Source organism: Artemia franciscana, chromosome 1 (genome assembly GCF_032884065.1).
Source record: "Artemia franciscana chromosome 1, ASM3288406v1, whole genome shotgun sequence".
Lineage (NCBI taxonomy): Eukaryota > Metazoa > Arthropoda > Branchiopoda > Anostraca > Artemiidae > Artemia > Artemia franciscana.
Window position 1 is genome coordinate 67,582,353 of NC_088863.1, and position 17,946 is coordinate 67,600,298.

Below are 17,946 nucleotides of genomic sequence, written 5' to 3' on the forward strand. Positions count from 1 at the left end.
TCCGATGTAAAGACCAAATAACAGTGATGGAAAATTCTTGCAAACAAATTAGTGCTGGTGTAGGAAAGGCTGTGCCCAGGGAGAGGAGGTCTAAGTTTAACCCCCTTCCCCCTAAAATTTGTTTGGCTTGTAAAAACGTAATAAAAATAAACAAAAAAATTCTTCATTTATGTGTAAACCATTCCCTTTCCCGGACAAAAATCCTGGACATGCCATTGGGTATAAACTTTTAAAGTTTTCATTTTTAAATTTTTTTTATAGTTGAAGTTTTTAAAAAGGCATTGTTTTGGGATAGTTTTAGGTAACTTGTTTTACTGACAGTAAAAAAAAAGACTGTACGACAAAAATGATTTAATCATATTTTCTAGGGTTAATGAAAGAAATTTTTGATAACTAGGCTAGGGCTAAACGAAGAGTAGGGTATCTCCTAACGGTAGGGGAGTAAGCCACAAGAAGGGCTTAAAAGAAATTGGAATTTAATGGAATGGGACAAAGGCTGGAGCTCTGAATAGATAGGGCGGTGCTGGAGCAGCGTGCAGTAGTGTTTGGTGCTGTTGTTATTTTTTAGTACTAGTAGTAATAGTTACACTAGCTCCTAATAGCTAACTTTTTTTCGTTTTAGAATAGCAATTAAACTGATAGTGTTGCTTAACAGTTATATATAATTTTCAGCCTAAGAATGCACGAAAATCTTTCGCTGTTCACAAACCTATATCAGGGATTAGAATAATACTTGCTATTAACTAAATTTTCTTTCCATCTCAAAAGGAATTACAAATTATTCAAAATTACAAAAAGTAGTAATTCGAAATCACTAGGGCAATCGAATATAAACATCCAAAAACTATTCTGCGTAGTGCTACATACTGATAAAAAGACAAACTCGGTAAATTTATTACCAATGAATTCATTCCAGATGAATTCATTCCAAGTGCAATGAAATGATGAAATTGTTTATGTTTATTTTCCCATTATATATGGCTTTTTTTAGTCTTTATGTTTCAAATGATAATAATCAGCCTTCATTCTCGTGATACATGAAGTTTTCTGAATACGTTTTCACGATTCAACTTTTTATTTTGGTTGATTTTCTGGTTTACGGACACACACGCTTTATTTTATATGTAAGTATAGGTTTTCATTATTTATTTTGTCATATAAAATATATATCTTCATAGAATATAGGTTTCACCATATATTTCAAATATATATTATATTTTTCGTATGATATATATCCGATATTTCCATACAAGGTTTAACCAGCAGCTGACTGATTTCAAATTCTTATAGTCACTAGAATAATTAATTGAGCTGGTTCCGGATATGCTTTGCTTTTGAAGAGAAATTCAGCTACAAAAGGAATATATGAGCCTTTTATACTTGCTATTAATCTTTTTTACTCTTGAGGCTTGTTCCATGTAATATCTACTTTAATTTTATTTAATATTTCTGTTATCATTATTATTATACTAAAAATATATCCTGCTTTTCTTAGCAGTAACCTTGTAAAGAAGAAACCACATAGCCATTAATGGTTGTGCAGCCAAAAAATTTAGTTTTTGTCAAAAATTGTATCGTATTAGACTTGAATTTAAAAAGTACAAGCTTGTTGGTAAATTTTGTTTGTTGTTGGTAAACAATTGGCTTTAGTGAAATATGTTTAACGATGTTTTTTGAATGGCAAAGTCAATCTATTTTTTTCTTTTCTTTTTATTAATTTATAATTCGAAAAATTCTCTGAAAACCGGTTTCTGACGACATTTCCAGGAATATGACAGCATTTCAGGAAATGGGGAAACAGAGTCACTCAAATATCACATAGTACCTAAAAAGGAAATAAAAATATCATATATCGAAGATGCAGTTTTGTCAAAAGCTGCATCTTTTTTAACCTTATCTTGTGTTGCTTAAAAAAGGCATTACATACGATAAATTATTTTCTGATGAATGCCCTCAAAACCCTCTACCACCATTAGTTTGGTACGATAATCCTTTGAAAACTAAGAAAATGTATGGCACACCCATGCTTCCCATCGAAAAGGTGATCTTCCTTGTTATTCAAGGTGGAGGATTGTAATTACCCCATATGGGATTTTCAGCCATGCTGATTCCAATGGTACAGCTTCATTTTGATCCAACAAAGTTTCAATGGTTTTTAGGCTATATTTTTGACATTCCCATAAATTTTTTCTCATGGTAAGCTTTCACTATTAAGATTAGGCAGGATAATAGTTACCATTGCTGAGTCAGCTCCAAATGGCAATTCCTCCTCACCTGAGTGTTTTAAAGTTTTTTTTTGTTAAGTTGTCGCTTACTTGAAGCGTGAGTTCGTTCTTAACTAGGTTGCAGTTGCTGCCGTGACCATGATGAAAACTATATCTTAGCAGTATTATTACTTCGAAGAGAATTGGTCTGTACAGATGGTATAAAGTTGTCATTTGAAATTACCATATGATAATCCAGGATCATAATGTATTATTTTTAAGTTCTAAATCTAATTACGATTTTGTTTTATCTCAAAAGAATACAATTTTTAGGACTTGACAAGCGTCCAAAATCTTCAGAAGAAGCATGCTCTTTTGGAGGCAGACATTTCGTCGCATCAAGACCGAGTTGACGCCATCAGAACACAAGCTGATGATTTCATTCGCAGTGGTCACTTTGATGCAAATGCCATTCTTACAAAGCAGGTTTGTAGCAGCCCTTGAATTTATATATTCCTGTTTTTTTTGTTTTTTTTTAGAATTTTTTTTTCTGAAGTCCTCTATATAATAAACATTTATGTTTGGTATCATTGAAAGTGAAGTAATATTGACTCAAGCCTCACCAGATGTTACTACTATTACTATTACTATACTATTACTGTTACTATTATTACGATTACAAGGGGACTCTGAGTTGAGCCTCAGGGCTCAATGGCTTGTTGGCTCTACACATGGAAAATCAAAACAATGTAGGACCCTTGGGGTATATTATAATACCACACCCGCTCGGATGTGATATTTTGAGATAGTGCATTTTTATTTGATTTTCCTTATAGAAGAGTCTTGTCTTTTCGAATAATATAAGAACTTCATTTATTCAGGAGAATTGTTTTTGTCTATTGTTTCTCAACCAGAGAACAGTCATTAGCTTCGAATTGGCTTAGGTAGGTGACATTTGTCCCTCATAAGAGAGGGGAGAGAATGGATGCTTAATGTGTCCAGAAGGACTGACCTGCCCGTTTTGATTTAGCAGCAATTATTGGTGGCATCGTATTTCGCCAAAATACACTGCCTATAGCAGTTATTATTGGCTGAGCGATGTGTGGACTAACCGATACAAGAGCTTTTAGTGAGCAAAAGGTTAGGTTGGCTAGGACACGTTTTGCGGATGAAGGATGATATATTGCCAAAAATCGTCCTTTTCAATCATTCATGTAGAGTACAATGAAAATCAGGTTGTCCCCGAATGGGATATAAAGTGGCTGTAAGAAAGGATTTAAAGGAAATTTGAACTTCTTGGGAGGTTTTTTTAAGAGGGTGCCAAAAATTGGGGCAGTCCTACTCATATTTAAAGTCATTTCTTTCCCTTTTAGGTTTTATTGTCACCATAGTTTTTGATGATAAAACTAGATATTTTGTTTCATCAACAGGGATTCTGTTGTTGTTACAGTTAAAATTATAATTAACTGAAATTATTGGTTGCTTACGTATTTTCTTCTTTTTACAATATAAATATTACTTTTTCATTTTCTACATTTAGTTAAATTTGTATTTCTGTGATTTAATAAATCTTAGACGGAACACGCACTTCCGAATAAACTATTTTTTAGGAAGCTAGTATAGATCTGTAAACGTATATATTCTACAGAAAAGAAAAGTGAATCCATATTGTTTTAGAACGTAACCGGAGTTATGCCACTGTGTCCGTAAAATTTTCATGTCTGAATTTCTATTACTATTAGTTTTAGAGCCATCCATCTCTAAAACAGATCAGGTTGTTAACAGCAAGATGCGTTTTATTTCTAATAGAAAACCCCTTTTAAAGAAATTCCCATTCTATTGCGGATTTCTAAGGAAAAACCGAGCTTTGATTTTCAAGTATGTTGTAGACTACTTTCGCTACTTAAAAATTTCACACTAAACGGAAACCCAACATGCTTTGAGTGGGCTTTAGACTGTATTTCGCCGAAACTCATATGTAAAGTGTGTACTTAACGACCTCCTTGTGGATAGTCCTTTATCCTAATAGCACTTAAAATACTAGAGTCTTATTATAAAGGTTTCGTAAAAGATTACAGACAGCTTTTTAGGTTTTTGGTGAACTCTATTCTTTTACTTCAGGGGGTTTCTTAATGGACGCTTGTTAATCATGATAAAATGAAGAATTTTGAAGAAGTGTGTGGAGGGGAAGGGGGTTTTTACTTAACACGTGCAAGTCGGAAGATAAGATTTCTTGAATTCTCTGTTGCATACTGGAAAAAATTGTAGTAGTACTATTTTATGGTCCACCCAAAAGTTTGAGGTTGTTTTTTTTTTTTTTTTTGAAGTTTTAGGAGTTACCTAGAGATGTTTTGATCCTTTCTACGTTCAGAAACTATCTGCCGTCAAAATTGATGGTTTTTATTTATTTTTTTACGCTATTTATTTTGTGTTACTACTTACTTACCTTGTTTATTTATATTTTTAAAGTCTGCTGTAGTTAGCCGGTATGAAGCTCTTCAGAAACCAATTTCCGTACGTCATCATCGACTTCAAGAGTCGCTGAAATTGCATCATCTTATGAGAGATGTTGAGGACGAGTTGTCTTGGGTACGTGAGAAAGAACCAATTGCAGCATCGACCAATAGAGGCCGTGATTTGATTGGTGTGCAGAACCTTATTAAGAAACATCAGGTAAAAGAAATTTATAAATGCTTCGTTAATATCTGTTAAGACGATTGCTTGATATGCCCATTAGGCCTAGGTTTCACTTGTCGCCTGTGAGTCCAAGCAAATTCAGTCCCAGATTTTGCATACAAGTCCAGTGAACATTGTCCGTCACGCATCAACCCAAAATCAATACAATTCTTTCATCCCTTAGTTCTATCATTTTTATACAATCCTAATTAGGACTTATGCCAGATTTGCCTCTCACTCAATCGGACTATCTGTCTAGGCTTTTTCTACATTTAGCCATGGCTTGATGCCTAAACTACTTGATTTCAATTCAAAATTTTAAAAATCAAAACTTAAAATCAAGTAGTTGTGGTCATCAAGCCATAGCTAATTATAGAAAAAGCCAAGACAAATAGTCCGATCGAGTTAAATTAGTAGGTGTTTGTCCTTGTTACATAACATCAAGTTAACTTAATTCAATGTATAGTTATGTGAAAATCAGTTATTTTTATTGTTGACGTTTAATGTAGACTATCTGTCAGAAATATTAAATTATAACAATAATTCAATTTTTATTCTGCCCCTCCCCCCTTAAAAAAAATTAAGTTGTCGTTCTTATGATTTAGGTTTAAGATTATGTCGACAAAGGGGAAATGAAATTTAGTGAAACATAAAATAAGTCGTGGTTGAATATGATAAATAAAAGAGCAGAAAAATCAATTTTGAAAACCTGCTTTGTAGGACCCTTCACTTTTTCTAATTGAGTAGATATATAAACTACGCTTATAAATATTCATTTCCCTCTCTTTATATTTTCCCTTATAATCCCTCCAGTATAAATTTTCTTTTCCCTATCTTTATAGTAACTACGCTTGTAAATTTTCCTTTCCCTCTCTTTATATTAACTACGCTTGTAAATTTTCCTTTCCCTCTCTTTTTCTGGCTAATAGTTGACAATCTTCATCCTTTGAAGCAATAACTAACTTGCTATTTAAGTAATAATTCATTATCTTTTTCTTTTTTTTTTGAATTGCTTGAGCCAAATTCGACTTTGCGTTAAAAATATCTTCCGTTGTATATTCTGACAAAAGGTTTCAATTTGGAAAAATCGGTAAAAAATAATTTTGCAGCTTAATGAAATGGCCATTTTTTACATCTAAATAAATATGGGATAATAAATATGTAGACTTCGAGCTAGAAATATTTAAAGATGGTTGCTCCCAATCATTTCTGTGGTAATCTGGCTTTGGGAGTGTGATAACGGCTAGACATTATATAATATCGGATTTTTTTAGTCTCACCCTTGGCTTGAGTGGGTGGAGAAATGGCCAATTTGCTGATTGTAAAACGACTGTGTCCCTCCTATACCAGGATTCGGTTCAGTCTTTCCATCCAGTGTCATCGCCTTACCAATAAATCAAATAATTTCAATATGCATGGTCTCATTTTGTGCTGAGAAAGGGCGTACAATGTCATGTCACAAACGAATTCAATATCTATGGCCTCATTTTGTGTTGTGAAAGGGCGTGTAATTTCATGCCACAAGTGATTTCAATATATATGGCCTCATTTTGTGGAGCGAAAGGACGAACAATTTCATGTCATAAACGAGAAACCTCTACCCTGAAAATGATGAAAAGGAGAATGGAAAAGATGGACCTATCTTAGGATTACTGTTCTTGCATACAAAAGAAAACTGTGATTGTTAAGGGAATATATCGTTTAGTAAGTTATATATTTGCATCACTAAGTTACACACATTGTGGGAAATTGTATGCTAATTCCTCTGAAACAGATGAAAACTCATTTTCTCAATGTGAAGGAACAACTAATTACAATCAATCAGGAAATTGATTTTTTTTTTTTTTTGGTTGGGGGGGGGGGGGGTAATTGAAGACATTTTTAACCCGTGTGTATGCATGAATACGCCAATTAATGACAATATTTTTTTTTTGCTATGGGGTAAATGGAGTTTCTAAGTCATGTTTCCATATAAACAAATAAAAACTCCCCCCACACATATGGCAAGTCATGTTCGATTTACTTTGGGTCGATTTAAAAAAGGATCATTTTGAACAAACAGTTCACTTTACAGTCCATACTGAGATGGTGCCACTTGTTGCCGTACTGATGGGATATTTTATTTGGATCCCTACGAAAACGAAGCGAACTTGATCCCATACTGTAATGATTGTTTAGATTTCAGGTTGGAAACTTTGGGAGTAGACAGTTTGACCTCTCCTTTATTACCCAGCTTTAGCTGTGCTTTTTTAATTGCAATTTTCACTTATATTTTCTTGTTGTTTTTTCTTTTAATCTTATTCTTTTTATTGTCGATTATGTGACATTATGAGGATAAGACTTTGAGCTTTATTTTATGGATTGATTTCTTTTCAATTTTGATTCTAACTAATTTGGAGCGGTTTCCGTGTGCCCTCCAGCCTATTAAAATGAGTGTACTGCCTATGTTTTAATTTTCTTAGTCTTTACTGTATTTGATAAATGAGGTATTTTGTAGGCGGTGATGGCCGAAATAAATAATCACGAATCGAGAATTGTTGCTGTTTGTCAATCAGGACAAGAAATGGTGGATGAGAGGCATTTTGCTGCTGAAGAAATACAGCTGCGTGTTGGGCAGCTTGCTGATCTATGGAACCAATTAAAAGAAAAGGCTCTTCAGGTAAGATTTCATGAGAATGAGAACATGTTCACTAGTTTTCTAGTTAAAGATAATTTTATAGATCATCCTGGTTGTTGGACATAATTGTTTAAGCTCACCCACAGCAGTGAATTTTCGGTTCTAGGTGTTTAACCCCCCCCCCCCCCGTGAAATACCCCTACTAAATATCTAAAGTTTTAACTTTTTTGTCCTGATTCTTTTAGAACGATTCCTGTTACACAATGGCCGTTTAAATAGAATAATAAGCTTTGTTTTAGAATCTAAAAAAAATCTTTAGCGTAAAGAGCGAGTCCTTGAGGAGGATGCAAACCTTTTCATATACGTAATAATTCCTGTTCGTTTTCAGTTTTAATGTTACGTTACTCATTAGTTTCAGTTGAAAGAAACCTGTTTCTTTTTTAGTTTAGTTTCTGATCGTTTTAAATAATACCGGGAAATCCGGCTGTCTCTCCATGTACTTTTGTATTATACGCCACTCACTCAAGTTTACGATGCGCAAAATTCGAGAACAAACCGGTTTCTTCGTTAGCTTCTTTGTTATTTTAGAAACAAATTTTGGCTAAATATTGGTACATTAGGGGCGGGGGGGGGGTTAGATTATTACGGGTCTACATGTAAATGTTTTAGGTTCTAGTATTCTACATATTATGAACTGAGAATAGTTTCCCGTTATTCAGACTCTCCAAATACCCCCCCCCCCTAATGTGCAAATATATTGCCTAAATTGTGTATTTCCCATCTATTCTGTCACTTGTCTTTGTCTTATCTCGCGCCAAAATGAAAGAAACTAACGAAGAACCGGGTTGTTCTGGAGTTTTGTACAGCGTAAATTTGAGCGATTTGCGTATTTAAATGTAGACCTCTCCCAGTGTTTTCAATGCTTAGTACGAGATTTCATCATCATCTCTATTATGACTAAGTGGTCTTTAATGATCTGATCACCCCACCATGGAACTGGGATGCTTTAATTACACAACTAATATAACCCTGTTTATAATGCCCTTTAGTTTTAAAAGACAATTTTGAAAATTCAGATACTAAAAAATGGCAATCATTTAAATGTTTTCATGAATTTTGAGAAACCAAAATTCCTTAATAACGAATAAAAAATACCAGGATTTATTTAAGGAAATATGACATGGAAATAAGAAATGTCATAAATGTAAATATCAAAGGTTGAAGTTTGCATTTACGCTAAGCAAAATGATGCGAAGATGGTACTGATGACTACTAAAAGGATTAAAAAATGTTTTGAAATCTTGATAGAAAAATCATATTTTTAAATACGCAAAAAAGAAGAAAAAATCACTACCACTGCTACCGAAGAAAACTTTCAATCTTTCTTGGTAGCCTTCCAAAAAAAAAAAAAATTAAAGACGAAAAACCCTTGCTAGGGACTGTGTCAATTCATAACTATTCTAAGATAAATTGTATGATATGACATACAATTGTAAATTGTGACATACAGCAACTGGGGCTGTTGGAAAAAGTGGGACCAGTTTTTCTGTGACTATTTTTGACCAATTTCATAATATCACTAGCTTAAAATTGGGCTATGAAGTTTTTGCTGAAATTTAGTTTTTTTGTTTTGTTTTTTTTGCACAAATTTCACAGAGTATATTTTCACGCTAATTAAATATTTTAGATAATGATCTTAATAATTTCTACGTATAATTTTTAAAAGTACGGTAGTTTCTCTTCGAAGTTTTATTCGCCTTTTGAATGCTCTAGATCCGTTACTCCCAACGTGGGACGTGGGCTCACCGATAAGCACCTTCCGTGTGACTCTGCTTTAGAGCCTTATAAAAAAAAGATAATAAAGGTAATAACGTTATTCGCTATAAAAGATGCTGTATTCAGACAATAATATAGAATATGTAATATAGAATGATATGGACAATAGTATAGAATATGCCCAGAGGACGACCCAAAGAATAATAGTGAGTTAATGACCTTTTAAGCTTCTTTCAGGTGAATACATGTAAAATTTTGAATAAGAAAATTTAAATTTCATGAAGAGGCATCAGAATTTTCGAAATGCCCAAAACTGGTTGGGAACCACTGCTCTAGATAGTGGTTTTAGGTCAGTATATTTTGAGTGTTTCCACTTACAACTTTTGAAAATACATTGGAGTCACTTAGAAATTTTTATTCGTCTTTTTAACACTCATTTTTTGAGTGTTTAACAACTGTTTTGGTGGGAGAGGGGAATCTATATCTGCTTTTAAGCGATAAAATTAAGTGGATGTGTAAAGCAATGTGACTACCTGATAAGTCTACCCCGTTCTATTTTGAAGGATACAATTTCTCAAGAGAGAATAGAATAGGAAAAGAGATTTGCAGTTTAATTCAATATTTAAATTTGAGACTTTTATTATCATTTATTAGCGAGAGAGAGAGAGGGGGGAGGGAGAACAAGAAAAGGGTTTAATTAAACATCAATCGTAGCTCAAATGGCTAATTTGACGTTGAAATACAAAACATGTTATTATGCAATAATATATATTGACATAAAAAGAGACAAGAGAGTTTTGGTAGCAGTTTGTCCGAGCACGCACTGCCACAAGTTTTGGCTTCTGTTTCGAACGGCTGACTGTCGGTGCTTCTGGGGGTAAAACGTCACGGTGAGCAGGGTTAGACAGCAGCATTATGCCAGACCTCAGGATAAGGTCACGCAAACCTAATTATATCATATATTTTTTATTATTGTATGTATATATATATATATATATATATATATATATATATATATATATATATATATTATTTATTTATTTATATTTATTTATATTTATAGTGATTTTATATATTATAACATATCCTTTGTTATAATTTCCAGAGAAAGCAAGACCTTGAAGACTCATTGCAAGCTCATCAGTACTTTGCTGATGCAAACGAGGCAGAGTCATGGATGAGAGAAAAGGAGCCAATTGTGGGAAACGTCGACTACGGTAAAGACGAAGACGGCTCCGAAGCGTTGTTGAAGAAGCATGAGGCTCTAATGTGTGACCAGGAGGCTTTTAGTTCCACAATACAAGCACTACGAGAGCAGGCTGAGCAATGCAGGGTAAGACTTCGCACGGATAGAAGATCGTAATAACATTTAATTCTGCCTGTTCTCGAAGTCTATTGCTGAGCCTCAAGGCCTTATTAAAATGATATAACTCTGTGGAGAGTATAAATCTGCTTAAATCTGTGGGTTTAAAAGAGAAAAGCTGGATTCTCTTCAGCTCTAGTTGATTCAGATCTTCCTTTAATGTTACAACTTAATCTTCAAGGGATTTGGTAGATCTTTATTTTACAAGTATTCACTCATAAAAGTGATAAAAAACCAATTAGCTTGTATCTATTGCGCCAAATTTTATGCATGGGTTGACACTTTTTCAATATTATTTTATAAAAAGGTGTTCAGATTTTTTCTGAAATCTGTTTTTTTATGAAAACCTCGTGAATTACCATTTGATCAGTACAGTCTCTACTATGTATTTTTGATTCGATTCACAAAATACAAAAAAAATCGCACTTTAGCCGCATTTTGATCTACGAGGGGGAGGGAGGGATTTTTCTGGACCAGTATTAGTCCAGTTTCATCCTAAATCCTCCCTTTCCTCTTCCATACGTGGGCTTTTACTTAAACGTAACCGCATGTGGCATCTATTCTACAATTTCACACCACTCAATTAGAGTGTTTGAGTAATGCGTGAGCATATTTCAAATCAAGTTAAAACTAAATCAGTCATTTATAATTTCTCATATTCGAACACAATAATCTCCAAAGCATATTTTTTCATCAGCGAACAATTTTTACTAGCAATTTCTCCTCACTTTAAACTTGCGTTTAACTTATTTTAAAACATTTAAACCTTTAAATAAAACACTTAGAAATATTTAAACTGATTTGAATGCAGTAAATCGTTAAAAAGCATTAAATCAGAGAAAAGTCTGTCTCCCCCCCCCCCTCCTCCAGTTACAGCTGCAGCTAAGAAAGGCTTGATATTGCTCTTGTTGCAGATAAGACTGATACAAAAAATAATAAGATTGAATCCTAAATCACAAAAAAAAACTATCACCAAAAAAAAAGAAAAATTCAAACCCTATATTTTTCTTTCATAAAATTGCAGATTACTAGATACACTCTTTGACTTTTGAACAAAGCGATTGATTTTAGTTTTACCGTCAATTGCTGATTTCTGACCTTCTTCGAACGGACGTTTCTGTTTCAAGTATTTGCTAAAACGTTGTTGACTAACCAAAAAATTCAAATATAGCAAAAAAGTTTTAAGCGAGGTTTAGTGAGGATCTCTAGCATGCAATCTGATTGCTTAGTAAAAAAAATATAATACAGTTTTCTTTAATATACGTTTTGATCCTTTTGTTGCGTACAAACTATGTCTTCATACACTCATGTGCCTTGAATTATATTTTAGAGTAATTTTCCCGAAGAATAATTCATTGGTCAATAAAAGTATTTTGTTTTTGCTATAAAAAAGTATTTCTGTTGGCTTAAACCAATTCCTTAAAATCAAGTTGGGTGCCAAGATTATACGTCTACATCATATATCCCGCGAGATAAAAAAAATGTTGTTGATTGTACATTGGCATAGTATTGTTTTGCTATGAAACTGATGTCTTTAGGACCCCCAAAACACTTTTTGGTTGAAAAATCCAGATTTCTAGTATATTTCTGACCCAACGAATATTTATAAAAGCATTTGAATGTTTGAATAATTATATATTAATTAATAACTCGTGCATTTTGTGCTTTACAGCAACAAGAAACTCCTGTGGCTGAAATCACTGGCAAAGAATGCGTTGTAGCCCTTTATGATTATACAGAAAAATCACCTCGAGAAGTTTCAATGAAAAAAGGCGATGTCCTCACTCTCCTTAATTCCAACAACAAAGATTGGTGGAAAGTTGAAGTGAATGATAGACAGGTAACACTATCTTTTTCAGTTTCTCATTCTTTTCACGGTATTAACTTCAGTCTGACTTCTCTTTGGAATGTATTCCATTGTAAAAGTGAAATTTTTCGGCAACATAAGGTGGAAGACACAAAGATAAGAATAAGTTGTGTAACGTTTAATTGTTTAACGTTAAATATTTTGATTGATTAATTTATTATTTAATTTATGTATTAATTACTCTTTCTAAAACTTTTCTGCACTTTTCGAGAGTGGTTGTAAACAAGACGCTAAAAACTGGATAAAATTTTCATTTTATGGAAGCGTAACTGGAGAGATTGGAATTAAATACCCCCAAAAAGGGCTTTTTCCTAATATAGGCACACCCTGATTTCAATCTTTTAAGACTATACTACTTTTAGATTTAAGGAGCAAAACGTTATATGCCTCCGTTTAGTGATAATTTGTCATTCGTTGTCAATGTTCGGCTAAACACCTAGGCCAAAACACGTAGCGTCCCCCTTAGCAGCCTATTGAAATGAAAAAGAAGTAAAGAAAATTAAAACTAGCTTAACAAAATCGGTAATTTCATTTTTCTCGTGTTAGAAGCAAAACTGTACGAACTAGAATTAACAAGGGTAAATGAAAAAAGGAGAGAGGATTTAATGGCTGCCTGGTCGAAAACGAAGAAAAGCAAAAAATGTACTTAGATTCAACCTTAATTTACAATTATTTATCTGACGTTTAGGTTGATAGTACCTCTATAATCTCCAGATCACTTTTGTTTCTTTTATTTTTGGTTGTAACATAGTATTGGTCATCTTTCGGTAGAAAAATAGTTTTCACAACTAATCAGTAAAGCAAAACGGGGGAAAAACCGCTGCGTATGTATGCCTGCGCAAGAATGCCTACATGGTGTTTCTGTAAGCTTGGTACTCCAAACTTTAGTTGCTTTAAGTCTGTGCTTCGGGGGAAATTTTGTTTAGTCAATAAATTATTTTTGTCGTCCCAGTTTTTATTACTGTCCACAACCCAAGAGCCCCCCTGCCATTTACTAAGACTCTAGTCCTAGCTACAGCAAGCATCTAGTCATCATGGTTGAAACTTCTTAAAGGGGTTAAAACTTGTCTTTGGAATCTAATTATTATTTCGTCTTTACTTAATTTAGTTATATTGCAGTGTGTTGTTTAGAATTCGAATTTATCTATTAAATTCAACTTTTTTTTTTTTCTAAGGGCTTTGTCCCTGCTGCCTATGTCAAGAGAATGGAAGCTGGTTTGACCGCTTCTCAACAAGCTTTGGCTGAACAGAACTCCATTGGAGCCAGACAACTTCAAATTGAAGCTCAATATCAGTCACTTATGGCATTGGCTAAGGAGAGACAAAGAAAGTTGTCTGAAACGTGTAAGGCCTATGTACTTGTCCGAGAAGCTGCAGAATTGGCTCAATGGATCAAAAATAAGGTTTGTATCAAATTGTTACTAGAAGCACTCCTAGAGAATAATGAATAGTTTAAAACACTGTTAAAAAGGGATTCAGCCTGTAAATATTATGAATTATCAGGGGAGATAACTGTTGACACTTGTTGTTTTCAAGGACTTTTTTTTACCAATGTTCCATGGTTTCTAAGCGGAAATATTTCCTAGGATTAACAGAAAAATATTCACTCGGCAAAAGCTACCATAATAAAAAAAAATGTAATCTAGCCTAATCTGATTCAGACGGGGATTGTGTTTAGGAATATGTGCAAGATGGAGGTGGATGGTGTCAAAAAGCTTTACTGTCATTTAAACTTTCTTCACTTTGATCGCTTCATGTCGAAGGAGTGGTGCCGTATTCTGGCCTGGAAAAAGTATGTGCTATTGAAAAAGTGTTTTCAAAGTTTCCTTAGTTTGATGATGCGGAATTCCCCTCCACATTTTCCTCGCAAACGTCCGCAAAAACCACTATTGTAAACGCAACCAGTTGGAAGGTATTTACAATGTTCTGTCAGGTAGATTTCACCACACCCTCAGGTCTTTTAGCTTTAGGTCAGGAGATTTAATCCCTGACTAAATCTCCTGTGAACTAGGTTGGATTTAGATAGACAGGATGGTCCTGATGGTTCTGATGGTGTGGTTCCCCCATGAGGCTAGTCTAGTCTTCCGTCCCTAGTCAGACATTGGAGAAATCCGACTGCGGTTTTCTCATCGTGGTAGTTAGGTGAAAACAGCCGGAATCGCCTATGCCACTTTTAGTTAGGCCAAAGCGCGGAGGATGCTATCTGGGAGTGGAGACCTGCGCGGTTAAATGTATTTCTACGAAACGTCCTGGCTCGAATTGATTGAGTTACTTACGAATGATCCAGACTCTTGGCTTACCACAATGACGAAGCTACTGGACGCCAGGAGGAGCTGAGATGCTTGAGTCCTGCTACAAATAAGTAAGTAAGTAAGCTTAAGGTCCTGATGCAGTCCCCAATCGCATTCTTCATTGGTATGCCCCCGAATTTGCGTTTCCTCCTACCTCCTTCTTCAGTGGAAGAAAATGCTTTATATCAGCTACATTCCTGAAACCATGAGAGTGTTATAAATAAGTCTTCTTATCAGTACACTGAGTCACATTGGCTTTTGGCTGACGCACAAAACGGTTTTCGTGGAAGATGTTCTAAGGTACACTGTCTTATTGTGTATTTTGGGAGTGGCTTGAGCTCTTGTCCCAGAGACGTAATGTTCGTCTTCTCTTCTTTGATATTGTAAAGGTTTCGGAATGCGCATGGCAAGGAGGGTTTTTAAGTAAAGTAAGGATCTATGATGTCTTCGGTAGGCTATTTGAGGTGTTGGTTGACTTTCTTTGTTAAGGTCCATTTCGAGTTGTTCTTGACGGTTTTATTGCAAAAGAACGTTCAGTGTTTGTAGGAGTACTCCAAGGAATTATTTTTGGGATCCATTTTGCCAATGATACGACGACGACGATCTTCGTAGGAAAGGATGATGATCCCAGTGAACTCAATAAAACTTCAGACCAACTTGAAGAAAATTGACATGTGGATGGATACATGGTTTGTCAGCTTCATTGCATCAAAGACAAATGAGCTTCTTATTTTGAAAGCGCGAAATGTGAAGGCGCATCCTGGTTTTGTCTTCAAAGGAGACGAAATAAAATCATTAGATTTAGTACGCCTTCTTGGAGTACACTTTTCCTATGATATCACCTGGACTCAAATATCACGGCTCAGCAAAGTGAAATCCTGTTACTCCAGGAAGCTAGGAGTTATCCTGAGGTGCAAATATCTCCTCCCTGATGAGTCCCGATGATAGGTTCTATCTGACGTCTTTTCACTGCTCGAATCAGACTCATGAATGTATATGCATGCTGTCTATTTATCGATGGTCCAAAAAGAAGTATCGCTCCTCTCCAACGTGCTCAAAATCAGTCAGCAACTTCTTGATACCCGGATGTCCACCCTCCGCAATCGATCCAAGCTAGTTTTCACGTGGCAGCTGTGTCGGTCTTTAACAAATGCTACTTCGAGAGGCTACTATAAGAGGAGTTATTACTACTTCGCGCAGGGTACACCACTTCAGGAATACCTAAAAACGAGTTTTGCCCGATGATCCGTCACCAACCGGAATATCCTTCCAGCTGAGGTAATCCCTGTCAACCCCTCGCTTGAAACACTCACGCGAAGGTATAAAAAATACATTGAAGCTGAAAATAATATTATAAGGAAATTACCAGGTTTAGTGCCGTTTCATCATTGTTGATGGTGCAAGGAAATTTTTACTTTAAAATAAAAAAAAAATATTTCAGCTTTACAAATGAATGTTTACTTTTTGCCTTGTTTAATTTTTACTGCTATTATTGTTAGAAGCAATTGGCACATCATTTGTATTAACCTTTGATGGAAGTAGAATTAGCAGAGGATTCGTTGATTTCGATTTTCTCAGAATATGTTCCTGTATCATAAAATGCCACAACGGGATCAATAATGGAAGAATTATAGAACGGAGGTCTCAAGATCCTTCTTCTGGAAATACGAAACTTATATTTATCCTGAGAATATCGGAATGAGTGACTGTGAAGCCCATTTCGGAAATATCATTAATTTTGATGACAATAATAGTTGTTGTTGCAATGATATTGGAAAGTCGCACTGACGTCAATCTAAAAAGCAAGCTTACTCCAGAAATGGAATAAGAATTTTCTTAAAATCATAAACTTGTTTCAAGGTAAGAACCCCTTTCTATTGTCTAAATAGAAAGGGCATATGATTTTTTTAAGAACCAAGATTCGTTGGAAAAAAAATAGCTACCGTAATAACGGCTAGTGCCGCAACTAATGTACACTACTTTTTACAACATACAATGCCCTAAGTACAATTTATCATGCTAATTAATAAGGAACCAATGAATTACTGAAACAATTAGGTCTACAGTACACTGGTTCAAACTTGTTCTTGTGGTGTGTATTTCGAAGCACAGTGTCCAAACTTGAACATAGGATAGTACCTGCGTTCTTTAAGGGTGGGATATGAAAAGCTACGAGGGCAGACTCGCAAGTAACCTACTTGGTTCCTATGATGATTTTTACGACTCTTTTTTGCACTGTTTTAATTTCGTCGTTGAGATAGTTGATGTTATGGACCTGTGGTCCCTAAACTGGGCATGCGTATTCAAGCAAAGGGCTTACATAACACATATAAGCGAGCATCAATTGCTCTATAGGAAATCTAATTGACGCAATGTGGTTAAGGATTACAGTATGTAGCTCCCCTTGCTTACAAGGCTCGTAACGTGTGGGCTAAATGGAACGTTGCTACTGAACGTCACACCATAGCAGGTGTGTTTAACTTTTTGCGCAAATTGGGTTTACATTTTTGCACATGCTTAAAAAAAATCGTTCAAGGATATTGAAAAGTATAAGACGATTACGCTGACAGTTGATCATCATAAATGACATTTATAAAACTCGTAGAATTTGCTGTATATAACAATTATGTTTGCTCTAGCATTTCTTTTTAAATCGTAGCTCATAACAGGTCCCATATAAATTTTTATTTGTCATTATTTGTAATGTCTAATTTTTGCCGTATCTGCAGTCAATACTATCGTTTTGTATATTTTCTATTTTTTATTAAATTTCAGGAGCAGTATGCTCAAGTTGAAGACGTCGGAGAAGATTTGGAGCAAGTTGAAGTTCTACAGAAGAAATTTGATGATTTTACTGCCGATTTAAGAGCCAATGAAGTTAGACTTGCTGAAATGAATGAAATTGCCATGCAACTAATGAGTCTAGGACAAACTGAAGCTGCTTTAAAAATACAAGCACAGATGGAGGTAAGTTTGTAACTCCAATTTATTCAATCGTTTAGCTTTTTAACTGCGTGCATCTGCGAAACTAATTTATTGTAAAGACTGTCGGAGGACGTATCCTCTATTTTTCTGCCAACTGTGTTATCAGCGAGTGGTGTTTGTTGCAGGTGTTTTGCATATTTTTCATCAAACACTATTCTGACCCATAT

General features: G+C 34.7%; 1 protein-coding gene across 1 annotated transcript in view; it reads left to right on the forward strand.

The window, feature by feature from the left end:
• Positions 1–17,946, forward strand: part of LOC136033169 (spectrin alpha chain-like) — a gene marked incomplete at its 3' end in the record, with an annotated part of 117,795 nt that overhangs the window by 64,087 nt on the left and 35,762 nt on the right. The window contains 4 exon segments of the mRNA XM_065713855.1: positions 10,379–10,606; positions 12,309–12,476; positions 13,679–13,906; positions 17,570–17,761. Coding sequence (XP_065569927.1) covers positions 10,379–10,606; positions 12,309–12,476; positions 13,679–13,906; positions 17,570–17,761 — 816 coding nt within the window.